Source organism: Corticium candelabrum, chromosome 1 (assembly GCF_963422355.1).
Source record: "Corticium candelabrum chromosome 1, ooCorCand1.1, whole genome shotgun sequence".
In the NCBI taxonomy this organism is placed as follows: Eukaryota; Metazoa; Porifera; class Homoscleromorpha; order Homosclerophorida; family Plakinidae; genus Corticium; species Corticium candelabrum.
Window position 1 is genome coordinate 1,008,562 of NC_085085.1, and position 20,234 is coordinate 1,028,795.

The following is a 20,234-nucleotide window of genomic DNA, read 5'->3' on the forward strand; positions in this document are numbered from 1 at the left end:
ATACGATTTTGGACAGACCCGTATATCAAACTGCTAATTACATAATGGTAATATTGAACATTAGGATATTATATTCTAAAGAAGTACATAAACGTATAAATCAATTTTCTAAAAAAATTCTAATATTTTCATTCCAGCCAAACAGGAAGTGTCCAGCACTCCCATGGTCTAACACGATAGCCTTCATCTGAATGTTGTGCTGAGGCTGTAGTATTTCTTGAGAAACTGCCTTGACTGATCATCCAACGGCTTGTACAAACAACCCTTTCCTTTACTGAGACATTTCGTCTGACTGGAACCTTAAGCCCCACAAAAGAATCAAAACAAACGTTTATCATATCTACAATGTAACAAACAGATAAATAAATTTGTAAGAATGACTGAGACTAAACTACCCTATAAAATATATACATGACTTCATTTTGCTCTCTCTTGTTGTAAGAAGCGTATCATGTCATGAGCTATACTCATAACTATAGCTTTTTCAAACTACATGCAATCCTCCCTGTTGTTATCCACCTCCGCTTTACAACCAGTTCAGTCAAGCACCTGACATGCAAATTTGTATGACCCGGCAGCTATATATATATATATATATATATATATATATACACACACACACACACTCACTCAATGTTATAATATAATTATAGTCCCACCACCTAAAGGTGACTGCATAATACAACTCTAAACATACAAGTATGAGTCCCATTTATCAGAAACAGAGCTAACAGCTAATAATGCTAAAATCATTTTTTAATTATATTTCCACAAACAGACAGATAAACGTTCATGTAAGTAAGTTGAAGCCTTGCTAATAGTAAGTCCACTGGTGATGGTAGTCTTCCTAGCGATGTCTTTGAGTACTTTGAGCTGGATGAAGACCACAGACCAAACGTCTCTACCACTAGAGGATAAAAGAGAGAACCAGTACACTCAACGTTCAAAAGATGGCGATGATCTTTTCCCATCTCCCCTGCTGCTGCAGCAGTACCAGCTGTGTTGGCGGAAAAGATGATATAAGATGGTTGAAGAGAATTTCTGACAGAAAGATCAAAATATGCGGAACGAACTTGCAAAAAATCAGGGTGAAAGACGTCTCCTGGTCTTGATTGATTCTCACTAGTACAGCGTTGTTCACGTCGAGTTCCTGAGTTGTTCGTCTGGAGACAATGAAATATAATGTCACACAAAGCATTGTGACGTTTGTTTCTCAGGGAGCCACTGTGGCAGCCTAGAACATGATCTCCGTGACTGTCCAAAATGGAACCACAGTAGCACCTGCTGGAAGAAGGTGGAAGAGGAAATAAGCAAATGCCCCGCCAAAGATGCAGACAAACAATATACTCCTGTGCAGACATGGTAAGGCCGAAGACAGGGTTGGGTATTGCCCTAATCCATGAACCTGCAAAAGGAGCTGAAATTGTATTTAGCCGTGCTTTGTCTCGAAGACTGGCAGAAGCCTTGATTTGTGATTGCAAAGAAGAGTCAAAGATGACTTGAATGTCATGTTACTTAGACGTTGTTAGACAAATAGTGCTGTTTGCAGAAGAATCGAGTTCAGATGTTCACGAGATTGAAGTTCACCAGGAACAACCAAGTCTGGATGGTTACTTGATACAGTTGCTTCCTCTGCAACAAATGAAGAGACAAAAGTTTTTAGCAACTGGCAGGATAAATCCCTCGTGGAGTTACAACTGCCGATAAAGGCTGCTGAGTATGAATTGCATGCTTCTCTCAAACCCAGTCCTCCAAACGAATAGGTAGCGTGGCTTGAGACCAAGCTGAGTCAGGTAAAGAGGATCGTGAAATCCTCTCTAAACACCTGCGCATGCCATTATCGAATCTACTCAACTGAAGAGAGATTTTGTCATGAGAAACATTCCTCAGTAGATAGTTGATCTTGCATATGCTGAGACATGTGCGTAGCAGATGAAGCTCCACTTGGGGGTCCTGTAAATCTTGAAGATGATTTTGACATAGCAAGACCTTGTCAATATGTTTGGCAGTACTTGACATAAAGAGTCGGATCCAAACATAGGTGATCCCAACAGCTCAGCTCCTCCAAGTGAATCTTCAACCCTTTGGACTTCGATTGGAAAATTTGGAAAACACCTGTCGCCTGAAGGCCAAAAGACTTCACTTTTACTCATATTGAGATGTAACCCATGGGAAGGGCCAATTGAAGACAACTGATTCAGAAGACCTGCCACAGATGAACATGAGCCAACAAAGGTGCCATCATCCACATACCAAATTTGAAGACAGAGATTTGGAATAAGTGCTATATCATCCAAAAGGTTGAGAATGACTTCAGAGAAGAGAAGAGAACCCAATGGGTCTCCTTGCTGGACTCCACTTGCTGATTTTATAGAAACATCGCCAAATCATAATTCTCCTTCACAGTGGTAGCACCATTGAGTCCATACAAAAATCTCAGGAAAATCTTTGTGAACTCGGTCAAGAAAAGAAGAACGGTTACATTCCTTAAATGCGTTTGAGAAATCGATTTTCAAACAGCATAAGTCAGGATTGCTTCCTTGACTGTCAAGAACTGTAGACAGGGAGTGGACTGCAGCTTCCAAGCCACCACAGATGCCTACACCAATCTGACCAGTAGGCAAGAAGACATCTGGACAATTCTGTCGTACTGCTGAGCAACACAAACGACTTGTTAGGCGTCTCAAGACCACCCCTACTGCAATTGGACGAATACCTCCCTGCTTCTTGTATAAGACAGTGAGAGGAGCGCTTGTGAGCCATGGAGCTATAGAAGGGTGAGCTTGACCAGAAAGAAGAAAACAGACCAAATCAGTCAAATTTGCTAAACAATCTTGGGCTGAAGATGTAGTAGAACCCTCAATGACATCAAGTAGGTGCTGGCATCTTAGCTTAGCTCCGCCTGGACTAGATGCTTTTGGAAATCCACGTAAAGCCTCCAAAACAGAACTTGAGGTAACAACAAGTGGAGCAGGAATCTCAGTAATCCAGACTGGGAGAGAATGATATGGATGTCTCTCTTGTAGTTCAGAAACTGCAGAAAGGTCATCGTGAGGAGCACAACCAGAGGAGGATAGCAAGCGCATGGCATCACCATATCGGCCCTCTCTGGCCAATGAAAAAGCTTGTTTGGCATTCGCTGACTCAAGAGATGTATGGTTCGCATTGAAATTCTTGCCACTACGATAAGAATCTAATCTCGCCTCTTCCCAAAGAGATACCAAATCGCCTTCCTTCCACCTTCGAATACGTGACAACAGAATAGTCTTGACAATAACTTGCTTCTTCTTGCCTCCCCTAGGAGGACATCTGAGAACTGCTTTTGAAAAGAGAAAGAATCGAGCGAATCCCCAGAGACCATCCACAGATGCATGTTTTAATTCTGCAGCAAAAACCTCTGCCAACTCAGAACGAGCAGAGTGAGGGATATGCATAACAGTAGTGACAGGCAGTGAAATGATCTCATTCATGAGAGAAGAAAACAAAGTTGATTCACAATCAGAGCGGCAGGAAAGCTTCTCAGCCCATTTAATCGCTTCCAAAACAAGGCCGGTAGAATCTGGTAAACTTTCCATACTGGAAGGAGACGATGATGAATGTTCAGACTCAACCGAATTCAAAGGAACCGCAACTGAGACAGTAGACTTTGATAACCACGCAGAATGTTCTGGACCTGTCATCAGACCTTGACAACGAGAACTATTGGAACCTTGCGAGCGACGGCATGTTGTCCAGCAACTCGAATAGGTAAACCCACAAGTTGAGCAGAGGTTACGCCCGTGTTTCTTAAAAAAGGTGGCCGACAGAAATACGTCTTGAAATGTGTTCTACGTTGACATGCTGCCATCTAGCGTTGTCAGAAGCAAAACCTTTCTCACAAATAGGGCATAGAAAGGCACGTGTGTCAGCAACATCGCCGTTAGCATCGTCGTCATCGTCGTCATAGTCACTGATGGCAATTTCAGTGTTTCCTGAAGACGATGACGTCTCACTAGTCATGGCAATATGAAACAAAAACACAATGCCAAACACAGTAATGAGAATAGCCCAGAAGATGCAGAAGATTCAAATGTTTCACAACAACATGACACATCCGAGACATCATATATATAGGGTATATATATAATATATATATATATATATATATATATATATATATATATATATATATATATATATATATACACACCATTCATCAAAAACAATCTCTGTTTTACAGTCAGGTTCAACTGTAACACAAGCGTTTCAAGTGGTCACAAACAAGACAGAGAAGGGTTAGTGTATCACATTACATAACACTCCAGCAGAGGAGAAATTGCCACATGCAGTAAGTAACCTCAAAAGCTAAATGAAAGTATGTATATTACCTTAGAAGCTTCTGATAATCAACACTGTCACTGTTTACATAAAAAACTTTTTTGCAGTTTGTCCATTGCAGAAACTGGCTGTTTCATCAGGTCATCAATATCAACATGAATAGATAAGCAATATACAGTGCTAAATTCTCGGCTGGTGTACATGCACACCACATGGCGCTAAATGTGTACAGTGTAAGGCAAGAGGCACAAACGCTCATGCATTTGACATCATTGAAAACCCCCTCATGTGGTGATTATTACACCCAAAGTACCATATTTACACAGCTATCCGTCTAACTGCAATTTTGGTTGTCATAATGAGGTGACCACAAAGCCACCAGAGCCAAAACAAAACATGTGCGTGCACATGTAGATTAGGCATCTGTTTGCTCTGACTTTGGATAACGTTAGACTTGTCGCCAATCCTCCTCCTCACGTTCACTCCACATGTTTTAGTCAAGCTAGTGGAACAAAAGAACGTGCTAAAACACGTGGAGTGCGCAAAGAGGAGGACTGGGTACAAGTCTAGGATACCCTAACAAAAACGAATAGAGGTCAATGGACTAGCGTACTTACAGGTCAGCCAAGTCACTTCGTCCGACAAACAGACGCTGTCATGGACAATGCACGTTTTCACAAATTCCCGTCCAGCACCAAATTTCTGTTGAAGATGACACTATAATGATTTTTGCAACAACACCACGGCCAATCAGCCATGCACACCAAAAATTCAAGCTGTGTGCCTGGATCTACAGTAATCTAGGTCCCTGGTATAAACCCATGCTCTTGTCCAGTTTTTGAAAGTTACTTGTATTGTATATGCACAGGGGCTGTTTATGGAATTCTACTGTAGTATACTTTGAATAGTCTATTCATATGACAGTTATGGCTGTAACTTGTGCATGTCAACCAGAACAGTCTCATGTTGCTGTATAAATCCAGACACTGTCAGCCACATTTGCTAATCCATAATCCTGTAGACTGGTTAATTAACTAAAGAGCACAATCCAAACTATCTAGTGACTCACTGTTACCACACTGCTAAAGTGGATTTTTGGCAGATGCTGAGTACATGCATAACTAAACAGGTGAAACTGAAATTGTAAACACACACACACACACACACACACACACACACACACACACACACACACACACACACACACACACACACACACACGAGTTGAATGATTGAAATCGTCTCCAATAACTTGCCAGTGAGCATCTAGTATTTCACCAGGATGCATTACTTCTTGAAATCTCGTAGTCTGACACTTAATGATACGGCCCACCAAGTTCAGTAAGAAAACCTACTGCTGTCATGCACAAGACGACATTTTTTACAGCACAAACAATTTTTCAATCTACGTACAACATGCTAGTCAACACGTATGCCCACAGTGTCAGTGTAGTGTCAACGAGATTGCCCTGAGTTGCATTGCATTTGTTTGTTTGTTTGTTTGTTTAAACTTGCATTGCATTGCATTGCATGGCATTGCTTAAGTTACCTACCTAGTGTGAGAACAGGGTGTCAGCATGCGTCACAGAAACCAACAGAATAACAAACATGTATACGATCTCATTTACTTTCGGTTCTGGTACGACTGCAACAGGCTCAGAAACTGCAGATAAACTTTGTCCAGTCTCTTTTTTTGCTATGCCAGCACTGGGAGGTTTGAGGCCACTTCGTCCTCCTGATGACTGTGGCTGTCCACTTGAGCGTCTCTTCACAGCAGGAGATGGCGTCTTGGGAGTCAACATTCCAGGAGATTCTGTTTCCTCACCAACCTCATCCAGTACAACAACCTAAAAACAATAAGCATGCTCACGTTTGTGAAACCGGAAAGAAATCGAGTGACCAAAAAGTTGTTAGATTACAATACACTATTACAGCATCCTTCAATACAATAGTACAATACATCTGCCAACATTGTCAAGTGATGCATCCCTCCCATACAATATGATGTATCCTTGCAATACAACATGATGCATCCCTCCAATACAACATGATGCATCCCTATAATACACCATGATGCATCCCTCCAATACAACGGTATACACATACATCCCTCCAATACAACATCATCCCTCCAATACAACATAATGCATCCCTCCAATACAACGGTATACACATGCATTCCTCCAATACAACATGATGCATCCTTCAATAAAACACGATGCATCCCTCCAATACAATGGTATCACATGCAACCCTCCAATACAACATGATGCATCCCTCCAATACAACATCATCCCTCCAATACAACATTATCCCTCCAATACAACATGATGCAGCTCTCCAATACAACATAATGCATCACTCCAATACCATGGTATACACATGCATCCCTCCAATACAACGATATACACATGCATCCCTCCAATATAAGTCGTATCATTATATTGTCATACTATAATAATAAGTTATAGACTCCATATCATTTGTATATCATCAAACTTACGGCCAGTTTCCAACCTTTTGAGAATGCTATACATCAAAGGTCTACTAAACACGCAAAGATGGTGAATAACCTCAGACAAGGAGGCAACACATGTAAGTATAGTAATTGGTATTAATATCATTGTTAGACCAAATGGGTTAATTATCTTAATCATCTAATCACTTGCTGCAAATTTTTAACTTTCCTTGTCATCATCAATATCAACGTTTTACTGACTAGTATTGTTACCTTGTCTACTCTGTCATGCTAGATAGAGTATTTGTAATATAGTACTGAGTTTGTTTGAATATTAATTAATTAAAGCATTTCTCAATTGAAAGTAACTCCAGTTGCTGGTTAGGTAAACTACCTCTCATTCTATTCCAATGCATTGAGAGACGCATCACTTCAATACAATACCACAAGCGTAGTGTCTCTTACATTAGGACATGTAAACAAGGTAAACAGATGAAGCACAGAAATTGGAACTTGAGACTAAATACAGAAAATGTGGTAGGTTGTGCAAGTCAAGTGATAAAAGCAACAAGAACCCTAGATGAAAGAGTAGCTGTGGGAAAGCATTTGAGACCAGGTTTAGCGGGAAGTCTATTGCAAACATTAGATTACATGGAAATGTTCTATTTCAGACTAGACTGTACCCACCCCAGATGTGAGGGTGTGTGAGAAGGAGTATAGAAGAGCAAGCTCACCAGCTCACTTCATCAGTATCGAGGATATCGGTCATCATCATGTTTTCATTTTTTGTGACAGTTCTTGTGCTCATTCAAGTCATTGCTACTTCTGGTGGTCAAAGTGTGTCAGATGAGAGAAATCAGCAGGTTATGATGATACATCAAGTAGTAATTAAAATATATTATTCTGATTTTGTTTACTGAGTAGACATGTGTGTCTGCTGGTGTACCTGGAGTACCTGGATCACCTGGAGTTAATGGATCACCCGGACGAGATGGAATGAAAGGAGAAAAGGGGATGAACGGAGAGAAAGGATTAGTTGGAGATGTTGGTGCACAAGGAATAAAAGGAGAAGGAAGGAAAGGAGAGAAAGGAATAAAGGGAGAGAGAGGATTAGCGGGAGATGTCGGTGGTAAAGGTAATGCTGGGAAAATAGGTCCACAAGGTTCGCAAGGTCCACAAGGTCCACGAGGGATAAAAGGAGAAACAGGAAGGAAAGGAGAGAAAGGAAAAGCTATGACACTCAACTGGAAACAGCGTGTGTGGAATAGAGAGGATTCAAAGGACAGCGGTCTGATTCAGGTTATTCCAACTCGACTTGTGATTACAATTATCAACGTGTGACTTGTTTCTGCTTTCTTTTCAACAGAACTGTAATTTTAGGAAACATGACAGCAATTCAGCTCTACGTGTTGCATATGCAGGAAATCTCAGGGTTTACTGCACCAGTGGTGCTTGCTGTTCTCGATGGTATTTTACATTCAACGGTAATGAGTGCAGTGGACCTATGACCATTGAGGGAGTTGTGTATGCCCAACCAGCTAATAATAATCCTCTTCCTCACAGACAGATTGAAGGATACTGTGAGAACATTCCAGCAGGTCAAGTCACAATTGGATTCAACATTGGAAACTGTAAGGGATACTTGACATATAATGGCAATACAGGATGGAATTCAGTATCTCGCATTATGATTGAAGAAGTTCCTCCATCACAAAAGTGACTGAATTAGAGAGAAATTAGAACTTGTGTTCAGTACGTGTATGTCTCTTTTCGCCGTATGTGAGGGTATGTATGATTAATTCAACGTGTAGCTGCAACTAACAATCGATATTGTCCGTCAAAGTTACAGAACAACACTAAATGTCTAGTCAGTATTTACATTTTACATGTACTAAACTTTTTTCCATTAATCAATCAATTAATTTACGCAACAAAGATGTGTATATATATCATACCTGTGATTGCCTCACAATGCCACAGTTGTCATGACAATCAAAGTATCTCTTTCCCTGAACGCTGTCGACGTTCTTCCCAACCGCTTCATCTATCACTACACCGACCCATTTTCCGCTCGCAAAAAGAGTCGATCCAACGTATGCAACGACACCAAAAATCCTTTGTCCTTGACTTGAACGCGATGACCAACTTTGATCAACCGCGACTCCGCTATTTAGTTTATAGACTACGGGCTTTCCAGAGAATCACTTATTGCAAACCCCGGATACGAACTACTCAATCCCGGATACGATCATGGACAAACCCGCATATCAAACTGTTAATTACATTGTACTACTGAACATTAGGGCATTCTAGTCTAAAAAAGTACATAAACGTATAAATAAATTTTTAAAAAAACAAAATTCTAATTTTCATTCTATATTCTGTAGCCAAACAGGAAGTGTCCAGCCATGCTCTAACAGGATAGCCTTTATCTGAATGTTGTGCTGTCTGTTGTATTGCTTGAGAAATTGCCTTGACTGATCATCCAACAGCTTGTACAAATGACCATTTCCTTTACCGAGACATTTTGTCTGACTGAAACCTCGAGCCTCACAAAAGAATCCCTTCGTTCATCACATCTACAATGTAACAAACAGATAAATAAAATTTGTATGAATGATTGAGACCAAACTATCTGATAAAATAAATTACAAATAAATACAAAACTTGCATTTTGCTCTCTCTCTCTTGTTGTAAGAAGCATATATCTTGTCATTTGCTATACTCATGACTCTATAGTCTCTTTCAAACTCTATAGTCTCTTTCAAACTAAATGCAATCCTCCCTGATGTTATCCACCTCCTCTTTACAACCAGTTCAGTCAAGCACCTGACATGCAAATTTGTATGGCAGCTACAATTCATCAAAAACCATCTCCGTTTTACAATCAGGTTCAACTGTTAAACAAGCGTTGGAGGTGCATATGGTCACAAACAAGAGAGAAGGGTTAGTATTAACGTATTACACAACACTCCAGCTGAGGAGAAATTTGCCAAATGCAGTAAGTGACCTCAAAAGCTAAATGAAAGTATGTACATTACATTAGAAGCTTCTGATAATTAACACTGTCACTGTCTACATAAAACACATTTGCAGTTTGTCCATTGCAGACACTGGCTGTTTCACCAGCTCATCACTGTCAACAAAATAACTAACAACAATCAGGCCACAACCAAAAATTGTCGGGTTGGGGTAGCCTGCCCACCCATGTTTGCACAACCTTGCAGATCTTGTGCAAGGGCATCCTGAGAAGTCAGTATGTCGTCATCTTCTGTTGATCGATCTGTGCATATACGTGTTCGAAGATAGGAGCGCACGTTTTGAGAGATGGCATGCAAGATTCTTCGTGTGTGTCTGGGGACTGTAGTCTTCTTGAGCTGTTACAAGAGGTTCGATACAGTGATCGAGTTGACGATGTGATAATCGTGCGAACTGCAACCACAACCACTTTTTCCAAACAAGACACTGAGTTGGATCTAGCTCCATGCCAAGTTCAAATGTCGATATGTGTACTTTTGTTTGAGAAAAGAAGGTGAACAAGTGGCACTAAGCAGAATTAATGCAGAAGCAATATTTCAAAGCTACTTGCCTACTGTTGCTAGTATTACCAAAATGGCAAAAACCTGCCCGCCTTCCCAACCACCTGCCCGCCCAACATTTCTCAGTGCAGCCTCATCATAAATACAGCATATCAACAGATAGATAGTCCAGATAGATACAGAATTATCACTACATACGTTTACAGACATAAATAAAACATAACTCAGATATTTGTAATTAATTTTTGGGATTTCTTGAAAAAGTTCTGTAAAAGTACACATTTCTGCTACTCTGCTTTTGTGGCACACACACACACACACACACACACACACACACACACACACACACACACACACACAAAACACACACACACACACACACACACACACACACACACACACACACACACACAATAATGTAAACAATAGGTCATTGATCTGTCTAACCTCACAAGAGCATCTCTTAGCATTGCATTTTGGTGTTCCAACAGCTCCACTTTGACTGACTCAGTCACATATTCCATCCCTTCACAAACAGTCCAAAACCAAAAAAATCAAACATAAAAAATCCACAAGAACTAAAAAACGTCTAGACAGACAAATGACCTCTGTAATTACACTCCAACATTGTTTGTATTAGCATTTATGGACAACATAATTATTATCTGTCTTCTCTGTCTACATGTCTATCCGTTCATCCATGTGTCAAATACAAGCACACCTGCTGGCAAGTCTTTATACTTTACAAGTCACCAATCAACCACTACTAACACAAGTTAATAGCTACAAGCAGTTAAACCACCAAAGACCACGTTTGACCGACAATAATTGATGCAAAGTGTAAATCTTACTGGATTCCTCTTCAATCCTTGCATGCCTTTTTAAATTGCTTCTTGAGCTTCTTTCGGGTCCTTTCTTGCCTGCTTCAACTGCGTAGATCAGACTGATACATTGACCATCTGCTCTTGCATTCTGACATCTGCTCCTACAGAAGTTTGCATATCTCCATTATTTAAGTCTCTTCGTTTTGAAACTACAGAAAAGTAGTGATACATCATAGTCAACACATTCTAAATGCATTAAATTTTCATTCAACGTTAGTGCATAATGCACTGGCAAATCAAACAACTTAGTGTACAACACTACTACTATAAAACTCTTGTAGCACCCTAGCTTGGTCTGCACCAATCAGAGTCCAGTATTGGATTAGAATAGGTGACATATCCCACTTCCACTAGGGTCAACCATTAGGCCTTATAATAACTGCCTGGCGCTACTGGTTATAGAGAGCTTATCCTTAGTAGGCTACATAGAAGAAATCTTATGATTCTCAGGGCTCAAAATTCAGCCTCAACAAGTGCCTGTCCAAGTGACAGATTTTTTGAGAAATTTTTAGCTGTCCTTGCCTGTCCCCATCCTACATACAGTGTACAAAAGCTTGAGTATGCAAACTTACCCACAAGAGACTTGTTACACGTGAACAGCAGCTGACATTACCAACTAATTAAAGTGATTTGTACCATGTTAGGGGATTGATTGCTTTACGCTACCTGATTAAATAACAGCCCAACTTTGACGTGTATATACCCTTATAATGACACGTACGCACTGATTCAGACACGAAAGCTCTATTACTCACAGAACGCTGAACGCAGACTACTCAGACTAAACACAGACTAACTAAAGATGAATTGTCTCACAACATATACATAGCTAATCTAATTAGTATACTATACCACACTCCTCCCCCTTTAGGATTGTCTGTATCCTGCAGGTAGTTTTCTGTTTTCACGAAGAGGGCATCGTCTCTCTTCAGCAACTGCTGTAGGCGATGGTACCTGGTGAGACTGCTGGGACATTGGTGTAGTCTCGGTGATGTTTTCTTGTGCACTGTTATTATCTTGAGAGGATCCTGATGATGTGCTTGTGGATGTACTTGTAGCACTACGTTGATCTTGACCTTTTCGCTTCCTGTTGCCATTGTCTTGGTTCATTGTGGGTACAGATATATCTCCTGTAGATTCCCATGTGTACTCTGGAAAACTCCTTCCATCATGCTGTCTCAACTGGTCAATATGGATATACCTTGTCCCTCCTTCAACACTTACAAGATATGTTGCAGGCCCTAAAAGTTGGATAATGATGCCACATAGCCATTTCCCTCTGCTATCTTGTCTTGGATTTGCAACACTGACTGTCATTCCCGGCTCTAGCTGTCGAACAAGGCCAGATGCAGTGTCATATTGTTGACTCTGAGCCTCTCTCAATTCACTGTCAGCTTCAGGACGTAATAGTGATAGTCTTGTTCTCAGACTTCGCTTCAACGTCAATTCGGCTGGTATACATTGCCGGTTGTGCTGTTTGGTGTTGCCCCGTAGTGCAATAAAAAGACTGAAACCTGGTGACTCACGGACCTACCAGTTAGCTTTGTTTTTAGAGACTTCTTAAACTCTTGCACCATTCTCTCAACTTGTCCGTTCGAGGCTGGATATAAAACATGCTTACCAACAGTTGCAAGTGGAGCTAGACAGCCAAGAATATCTGACCATGAATACCAGTAAGGGGTTATTCGATTACACTCGAATGCCGTTTGGGATCAGCACAGCACCCAGCATCTGGCCGAACGAAATGGATACTTGGCAGGAGTTGCCGGAACAGTATACTATATCACAAACTTCTATTTCAACAAACAGAAAGGAAGGCTTCTATTAGTAATGGGTTAGTTTTCAAATCCAAGGTCTAGGTAGTACCATATATCTCTGCTACTTGGGGGAATGCTACACAACCGCTAATAGCATGTTATATAATTATGGCTGACTAGAAACATCTTGATACCCCATGTCAGTCTATGTCAGTTGTGGCATGTTGTTGAAACATTTCACAAGTCTCAACAGGATCTACAAAAACACTCATGAGCCATCTGCAAATTAGTAGATCTGCAGTGTTCTAATAGCTGACATGGTTTCCTTAAGTAACCAATAAGAGCTTACCCTTAAATAGAAGAAATCTTATGATATGATGCTTTGTTAGTAAAGTGCCACGTAATATAAGTTACTATGTTCGCAATGGTAAGTGATAACATGGAAAGTCAAACAAACTTCCACTATATAAAACAGAAAACAAACAACAGAAAAGACTGGCTCTTTAGCACTGCCTTTTTAGCACCATCTTTCGTAGTAGATGACTTCTAAAACATTGCCAAACTTGTTCTGTTTCAGACTAGACTGTACCCACCTCGGATGTGAGGGTGTGTGAGGAGGAGTATATAAAAGCAAGCTCACCAGCTCACTTCATCAGTATCGAGGATATCGGTCATCATCATGTTTTCATTTTTTGTGACAGTTCTTGTGCTCATTCAAGTCATTGCTACTTCTGGTGGTCAAAGTGTGTCAGATGAGAGAAATCAGCAGGTTATGATGATTCATCAAGCAGTAATTAAAATATGTCACAGTCTCAGTATGTGATTTTGTTTATGAGTAGACATGTGTGCCTGCTGGTGTTCCTGGTGTACCTGGATCACCTGGGTTGCACAGATCACCCGGACAAGATGGAATAAAAGGAGAAAAAGGAATAAAGGGAGAGAGAGGATTAGTGGGAGATGTTGGTAATAAAGGTAATGCTGGGAAGATAGTTCCACAAGGTCCACGAGGGATAAAAGGAGAAACAGGAAAAAAAGGAGAAACAGGAACAAAAGGAGAGAAAGGAGAAGCTATAACACTCAACTGGAAACAGTGTGTGTGGAATAGAGAGGATGGGAAGGACAGCGGTCTGATTCAGGTTATTCCAACTCGATTTGTGATTACAATTATCAACGTGTAACTTGTTTCTGCTTTCTTTTCAACAGAACTGTAATTTAGGAAACATGACAGCAATTCAGCTCTACATGTTGCATATGCAGGAACTCTCAGGGTTGTATGCTCCAGTGGTGAGTGCTGTTCTCGATGGTATTTTACATTCAACGGTAACGAGTGCAGTGGACCTATGACTATTGAGGGAGTTGTGTATAGTAGACTAGAAGATAATCCTCATCGTCACAGACAGATTGAGGGATACTGTGAGAAAATTCCAGCAGGTCAAGTCACAATTGGATTCAACATTGGAAACTGTAACAAATGGAGATCAACAACGTATGATGGCTATACAGGATTTCATTCACCATCTCGCATTATGATTGCAGAAGTTCCTCCATCACAAAAGTGACTGAATTAGAGAGAAATTAGAACTTGTGTTCAGTATAGTTTGCAGTACGTACAGTACGAGGTAGCTGAAGTAGGAGGCTGGATGATGCCCGTGCATGTCTGTCTTTGCCGTATGTGCCCTATGTGAGTGTTTGTATGATTAATTCAACGTGTAGCTGCACTGACAATCAATATCATCCGTCAGAGTTACAGAACAACACTTATAGTCTAATCAGTAGTTAATATTAATGTACCATCACTAAGCCTAGTAGATAAACATGCACGTTTCTCTTAATTAAGCTTTTCCATTAATTTTCAACTAATTTACGCAACAAAGATGTGTATATATATATCATACCAGTCATTGCCGCACAAAGATGCCAAAGTTGTCATGACAATTAATCAAAGTATCTCTTTCCCTGCACGCTGCCGTCGTTCTTCCCAACCGCTTCATCTCTAGCACTACACCGATCCATTTTACGCTCGCAAAAAGATGCGATCCAACGTATGCAACGCCGCCAAAAAATCCTTCGTCCTTGACTTGAACGCGATGACCAACTTGATCGACCCCGCGACTTGCCACTAGGTGTGTAGACGAGAATATATATACGACGTACACTCAATCCCGGATACAATTATAGACAGACCCGTATATTCAACTATTAATTACACTGTAATACTGAACATTAGGGCATTATATTCTAAAGAAGTACATAAATGTATAAATCAATTTTCTAAAAAACAAAAAATTCTACTATTTTCATTCTATATTCTGTAGCCAAACAGGAAGTGTCCAGCCATGCTCTAGCATGATAGCCTTCATCTCAATGTTGTGTTGTCTGTAGTATTGCTTGAGAAATTGCCTTGAATGATCATCCAACGGCTTGTACGAACGACCCTTTCCTTTACCAAGACATTTCGTCTGACTGGAACCTCGAGCCTCACAAAAGAATCCCTTGCGTTCATCATATCTACAATGTAACAAACAAAAATAAATTTGTACGAATGATTGAGACTAAACTATCTTATAAAAAAATAAATTACAAATAAATACAAAATGGCAAGTTGTTGTTGACTTGTTGTAGAAAGCATATCACACACCTTGTCATTTGCTATACTCATAACTATAGTACACTACACCCTCATTATCCAGATTCGATAATTTCTGTCTGCCTGAAAAGCATGCGTCTTTCACCAAAACCACAAGCTGTCAACCCACTAAGAGAAAGCGGGTGTTGCTGACAATTGCATAGTAGAAAGAAGTCAATACACCTACTGGTACAGTACATACGTTGACCTAATATTGCTGCATACTAAACATCTGTCCATTACTTGACTGTTGATGTCTGACTGAGCCCAGCCCCTAAGAAGTCTGTACCACACCATCATTTCGATTATCCGGACATATTCAATTATCTGGACAATTTGGTTGTGCTGTAATCTCTTTTAGGTATCCATCCATCAGGACTCACCTGGAATCCCATTATTCAAGCTAAGTGTACTCCCCTGATGTCGTTCACCTCCTTTTTCCAACCAGTTTATTACTCATAAATAGACAGTGGAACAGGCTGACCGGTCCTGCCATGGCCAGAACACTTTTCAAAAAGTACACTTTCACCAGTGGAGTATGAACGTCCACTTCCGGTCTAAAGGTATAGATGATTAAAATAGATAATATATTTATCAACAACTTTATTAGCCTTAACTCAAGGCTCAGCCATATTCATTGGCAGATCCAGAGTTTCTGAAAGGGGTAGGTGCACTTTAGGATACTGGGAGGGTGACATCACAAAACAAAAAAACAGAAATATCTATTAACTTAATTAATTATTAATTACTGATAATAAAATTAACAAAAACTTGTCCAGCTCAAACGCCTTGCGAAATCTGCTATTGACGATGCAAACACCAACAAGAAACTCAAAATTCCTGACTGTTGGATGCTTCTCCGTGTACTGTACTATTGATCTCTGTTGCGCCACCCTCTAGCCTGCCACTGATACACGGGCATAATTATGGAGCCACCCTGAGCATGTGACTTAGATTAAAAATTATTGGACTATCTCAGACACTGCAAGTACATGCATCTACAGTGACAGCTGCACTTTTTAGTATATTAAAACAAGTCATAACGGTGAGGTAATGGCTCCGATCGTGCCATCCGCATGTCTGACATTGGAAGTGATGTGTGACCTGTTGAGGTACGTGACTGCTTCTTGCTGTCATGCAGTTCAACCAGTATATTTAAAAGTTAATAATGAAAATCGTTGTCAAAAAACTTCTAAACAATAAAATGACTTTGTTTATGTCAGACTATACGTTTCAGTTTACTTACATATTGTAAGTCTATTCTCATCTGCTCTTGTGACATCCACAACATGAACGGTTTGGACATGGCAATGCATGGCGGCGGTGGCTAGTCTGGTCATTCTCTTAATCTCTTTGTTGCTACGGGTTGTCAAAGTGTCCAATCAGAACAATATAAATACCCAAATAGCATGATTTGATGTAGAATCAGCGGGTCAGCAGGTATATTCATAAATCTGCAATGTTCTGTTGATTTCCCTGCCTCACCTGATATGGGGTTGCCTCCATAATTATGCCCATGTGAGACTATGACTGCACACTACCTCCGGGTTTCGAAGCAAATCACACAGGCTATCACGTCTGTTAGCACACTTTAAGAGCAAGTTTCTTAGGGCACGTTAACCTGACCACTTTCTATTTGCTTCCGCCATCCCTGTCATGCAGCTGACATGCAAATTTGTATGGCATGCAACCACCTCTCCGTTTTACAACCAGATTTCTCAAGCTTTGAGGTGGTCACAAATGAGAAAGTAATTGCTGTACAATACATTACAGAGCACTCCAGCTGTGGAGAAGTTTGTCACTTCTAACAAGCGGAAGCTAACTGGAAGTCTGTTACCTTAGAAGCTTCTCGTAATCAACTCTGTGCACGTGAAGAAACTTTTGCAGTTTGTCCATTGCAGACATTGGCTGTTTCACTAGCTCATCACCGTCAACTAAATAAATCTACACAGAAAAATGGTCACCATACAGTGTATGAATACAGCATATTAGCACACACACACACACACACACACACACACACACACACACACACACACACACACACACACACACACACACACACACACACACACACAATCAATCAATCAATCTCATTACTTTTGTGATAATAAAAACACAGTATGTCTAACCTGTGATGATTTGTAGTACGTCAGCCACAATTTCAAGTGTTCTGCATAATGTCCAGGAATGAGGCACCGACTTTTAAGAGTACACGCTGATTTGTCTGGACAGCTTGAATTCAGAGTTATGATGTTATAGAATGAGTATCGATTTGACGCTGCTTCGTGATGAGCACGCTGATGCTGAAAACAGGATAAAAACAAATAAATCACACACACACACACACACACACACACACACACACACACACACACACACACACACACACACACACACACAATGGCAAATGGCAATTGGATAAGGAGCTGCCGCAAGAAACGGTAATGCCCCCCCAACCAGATGGCTGGGTTTCTGTGCACTAAGCAGAAGCTATGGGTGGTGCTAGCAATCTCCTGGAGCCTGGCCAGGTGCTCGCAGGAGCACAGACTGCGATGCCAACTGTGGTGTGGGCACCCAAAGTCCCACCCAGAGGCCTTTGCCACCCCAGTCAGAGACCAGGTACTCATTTATACTCCCGAGTCAAGAGAGGCAATTGTGTGTAAGTTTCTTGCCCAAAGAAATTAAGCCATAGCTCGCCATCACTGTGACTTGAACTTGCAACCCTGCAAAGTCCCAGATGTTTTCATTCTCCAAACGCACTCTCTATGCAATTGAGCCACAGCACCACACACACACACACACACACACACACACACACACACACACACACACACACACACACACACACACACACACCAGACAGAAAGACAACAGATGGACAGACAAAAAGACAAAAAACAGAAAGACAGACAAACAGACAGACAAATAGACAGGCAGATCGACAAACAGACAGACAGACAGACAGATACAAACAGACAAACAAACAGACAGACAACAGACAAAAGACAAAAAACAGACAGACAAACAGACAGACAGACAAACAGACAGACAGACAGACAAACAGACAGACAGACAGACAGACAAACAAACAGAAAACAGACAGACAGGCAAGAAACAGACAGACAGACAAACAGACAGACCACACACAGACAAACATAAATATCAAAAGTGCACAACTATACATTGTCCCTACCTGATACCATGAATATGCTCTTTGGATGGGATCTACTAGAATAACAACAATCTTGGCCCTCGGCAAGAGGTAAGACATCCGCTTTGGTGCCAACGGATAGTCAAAGTAATTTGCTGACTTCTCAAATAAAAGTGCTGTAGAATTGCTATGTTTCCTCTGTGGAGCATCAGGAAAAAAGCTCATATACCTGCAAACAACAACAATAACTACGTATATATTATCCATCCAGCAACAAGTCATACACATGGTGTGTGTTACAAACATTTTCTTATTGACCTTATCTCGTTGCTGTTGCTCTGGGTCTGTTAGTCTAGACATCCATCCATCTGTCTGTCTGTTTGTCCATCTGTCAGTATGTATCATTCATCCATCCATCCATCTGTCTGTTTGTCTATCTACCTTCTTGTCAATCTGTCAGTACGTATCTTACATTCATCCCTCTGTCTGTTTGTCTATCTAGCTGTTTGTCAATCTGTCAGTATGTATCTTCCATCCACCCATCCATTCGTCTGTCTGCCTGTTTGTCCATCTGTCAGGACGTATCTTCCACCCATCCATCCACCTGTCTGTTTGTCTATCTACCTGTTTGTCCGTCTGTCAGTACGTATCTTCCATCCATCCATCTGTCTGTCTGCTTGCCTGTCCATCTGTCAGTACTTATCGTCTAAAATTACAAACAGGCTTGTATAGACTCTCTTTCTCCCCGTCAATAAATTCTGCACAATATAATGACATTATCCATGCCCCACCCATCTGTCTGTCAACGTGCACATGATAATACTGTAGCACACCAGTCCAACTCCTCCTGGGTTCTAACCGCTTGAATCACAAACAAGAGTAAACAAGTTTCAAAAACCTGTCACTAAACAGAGACTAGAAAAAGATGAAAACAGTGCAAAAATGCAGTCAATCTGTTATGGTACACACACACAGCTACACAGAAACAACTGCCCACCATAATATCTATGCACACACACACACACACACACACACACACACACACACACACACACACACACACACACACACACACATGCCCCGCACTGAGTCAACATAACCAATCTCCATATCCCTCTACTGCTCACCAGTCCAAGCCTTTCGCATAGTTAGGATTCCTAAAGAACTGCAGCTCTTCGTAACTCCTTGGATGCAATCTATTCGACAACAGATCGGGATGAAGATTCAGAAACTGATACAGCGCCGTTGTCCCCGTCTTCTGCGGACCAACAACTACAACAGACGGCAGTCGACAAGTCCTGCCCGTCGGCCAGATATCAACATGCCGTTTGTCTTGACACGGATTTTGCCAAAACGGCGTCGTTGCCTCCTCAGGAAAAAGACTGAAATAATGCTTTGCCAATTCTAAGGGTCGAGACGTTGATAACCTCAGATTCGTCCATTTCTGTATGAATGTGACGGTCATGTTGAGCCACCGAAGTGCCAATCGGTCGTTCCCG

General features: G+C 40.9%; 7 protein-coding genes across 8 annotated transcripts in view; 2 read left to right on the forward strand and 5 right to left on the reverse strand.

Moving 5' to 3' along the window:
- Positions 1-39: 39 nt before the first annotated feature.
- Positions 40-9,041, reverse strand: LOC134193346 (dynactin subunit 1-like). Its single transcript, XM_062662184.1, has 4 exons — positions 9,036-9,041; positions 8,731-8,964; positions 5,946-6,164; positions 40-299 (listed from the first exon to the last, which is right to left on the reverse strand). Exons 1-4 carry the CDS (start codon positions 9,039-9,041, stop codon positions 129-131), a joined length of 630 nt encoding a protein of 209 aa, XP_062518168.1. The 3' UTR covers positions 40-128.
- On the reverse strand, positions 636-4,132 carry LOC134186046 (uncharacterized). The gene has a single exon (XM_062654299.1). The coding sequence runs from the start codon at positions 3,678-3,680 to the stop codon at positions 2,388-2,390; it is 1,293 nt and encodes a 430-aa protein (XP_062510283.1). The 5' UTR covers positions 3,681-4,132; the 3' UTR covers positions 636-2,387.
- LOC134186949 (collagen triple helix repeat-containing protein 1-like) lies at positions 7,503-8,693 on the forward strand. Its single transcript, XM_062655379.1, has 3 exons — positions 7,503-7,638; positions 7,700-8,074; positions 8,142-8,693. The coding sequence occupies exons 1-3, from the start codon at positions 7,549-7,551 to the stop codon at positions 8,493-8,495; spliced, it is 819 nt and encodes a 272-aa protein (XP_062511363.1). The 5' UTR covers positions 7,503-7,548; the 3' UTR covers positions 8,496-8,693.
- A 57-nt stretch (positions 9,042-9,098) lies between the features above and the next one.
- LOC134195413 (uncharacterized) lies at positions 9,099-15,085 on the reverse strand. 2 transcript variants are annotated; one of them, XR_009972371.1, is made up of 4 exons: positions 14,851-15,085; positions 11,166-11,347; positions 10,762-10,840; positions 9,099-9,354 (listed from the first exon to the last, which is right to left on the reverse strand). XR_009972371.1 is itself a non-coding variant. In XM_062664440.1 (4 exons), exons 1-4 carry the CDS (start codon positions 14,883-14,885, stop codon positions 9,204-9,206), a joined length of 399 nt encoding a protein of 132 aa, XP_062520424.1. In that variant the 5' UTR covers positions 14,886-15,085; the 3' UTR covers positions 9,099-9,203. The 2 variants fall into 2 exon arrangements, 1 of the variants encoding a protein (XP_062520424.1); XM_062664440.1 differs by having other exon boundaries at positions 11,166-11,299.
- LOC134189156 (uncharacterized) lies at positions 11,940-12,724 on the reverse strand. Its single transcript, XM_062657397.1, has one exon. It carries the CDS (start codon positions 12,513-12,515, stop codon positions 12,066-12,068), a length of 450 nt encoding a protein of 149 aa, XP_062513381.1. The 5' UTR covers positions 12,516-12,724; the 3' UTR covers positions 11,940-12,065.
- Positions 13,535-14,750, forward strand: LOC134189143 (collagen alpha-1(XXIII) chain-like). Its single transcript, XM_062657389.1, has 3 exons — positions 13,535-13,724; positions 13,795-14,091; positions 14,159-14,750. The coding sequence occupies exons 1-3, from the start codon at positions 13,635-13,637 to the stop codon at positions 14,297-14,299; spliced, it is 528 nt and encodes a 175-aa protein (XP_062513373.1). The 5' UTR covers positions 13,535-13,634; the 3' UTR covers positions 14,300-14,750.
- A 43-nt stretch (positions 15,086-15,128) lies between the features above and the next one.
- Positions 15,129-20,234, reverse strand: part of LOC134189569 (bifunctional heparan sulfate N-deacetylase/N-sulfotransferase 4-like) — a 9,037-nt gene continuing 3,931 nt past the window's right edge. Inside the window, exons 3-7 of the mRNA XM_062657885.1 lie at positions 19,863-20,234; positions 18,778-18,964; positions 17,714-17,887; positions 17,419-17,525; positions 15,129-15,463 (exon numbers count right to left, since the gene is read on the reverse strand). The exon at positions 19,863-20,234 is cut by the window's right edge and continues 593 nt beyond it. Coding sequence (XP_062513869.1) covers positions 15,253-15,463; positions 17,419-17,525; positions 17,714-17,887; positions 18,778-18,964; positions 19,863-20,234 — 1,051 coding nt within the window. The 3' untranslated portion in view covers positions 15,129-15,252. The remainder of the gene's footprint in view (positions 15,464-17,418; positions 17,526-17,713; positions 17,888-18,777; positions 18,965-19,862) is intronic.

What these genes read in the sequence shown, in the direction of transcription:
- LOC134186949 (XM_062655379.1), top strand. Translation starts at nt 7,549, where the DNA reads ATGTTTTCATTTTTTGTGACAGTTCTTGTGCTCATTCAAGTCATTGCT. An exon ending in CAGATGAGAGAAATCAGCAG is followed by an intron (nt 7,639 to 7,699) that starts GTTATGATGATA and finishes TTTACTGAGTAG; the next exon opens with ACATGTGTGTCTGCTGGTGT. An exon ending in AGGACAGCGGTCTGATTCAG is followed by an intron (nt 8,075 to 8,141) that starts GTTATTCCAACT and finishes TCTTTTCAACAG; the next exon opens with AACTGTAATTTTAGGAAACA.
- LOC134186046 (XM_062654299.1), bottom strand. Translation starts at nt 3,680, where the DNA reads ATGACAGGTCCAGAACATTCTGCGTGGTTATCAAAGTCTACTGTCTCA.
- LOC134195413 (XM_062664440.1), bottom strand. Translation starts at nt 14,885, where the DNA reads ATGACAACTTTGGCATCTTTGTGCGGCAATGACTG. An exon ending in AAGGATTGAAGAGGAATCCA is followed by an intron (nt 10,841 to 11,165) that starts GTAAGATTTACA and finishes CTGTTTGTGAAG; the next exon opens with GGATGGAATATGTGACTGAG. An exon ending in CTAAGAGATGCTCTTGTGAG is followed by an intron (nt 9,355 to 10,761) that starts GTTAGACAGATC and finishes GTTACATTGTAG; the next exon opens with ATGTGATGAACGAAGGGATT.
- LOC134193346 (XM_062662184.1), bottom strand. An exon ending in GCATTGTGAGGCAATCACAG is followed by an intron (nt 6,165 to 8,730) that starts GTATGATATATA and finishes TATTGTTTTTAG; the next exon opens with GTTGTTGTACTGGATGAGGT. An exon ending in CAGTCGTACCAGAACCGAAA is followed by an intron (nt 300 to 5,945) that starts GTAAATGAGATC and finishes GTGGGGCTTAAG; the next exon opens with GTTCCAGTCAGACGAAATGT.
- LOC134189156 (XM_062657397.1), bottom strand. Translation starts at nt 12,515, where the DNA reads ATGACAGTCAGTGTTGCAAATCCAAGACAAGATAGCAGAGGGAAATGG.
- LOC134189143 (XM_062657389.1), top strand. Translation starts at nt 13,635, where the DNA reads ATGTTTTCATTTTTTGTGACAGTTCTTGTGCTCATTCAAGTCATTGCT. An exon ending in CAGATGAGAGAAATCAGCAG is followed by an intron (nt 13,725 to 13,794) that starts GTTATGATGATT and finishes GTTTATGAGTAG; the next exon opens with ACATGTGTGCCTGCTGGTGT. An exon ending in AGGACAGCGGTCTGATTCAG is followed by an intron (nt 14,092 to 14,158) that starts GTTATTCCAACT and finishes TCTTTTCAACAG; the next exon opens with AACTGTAATTTAGGAAACAT.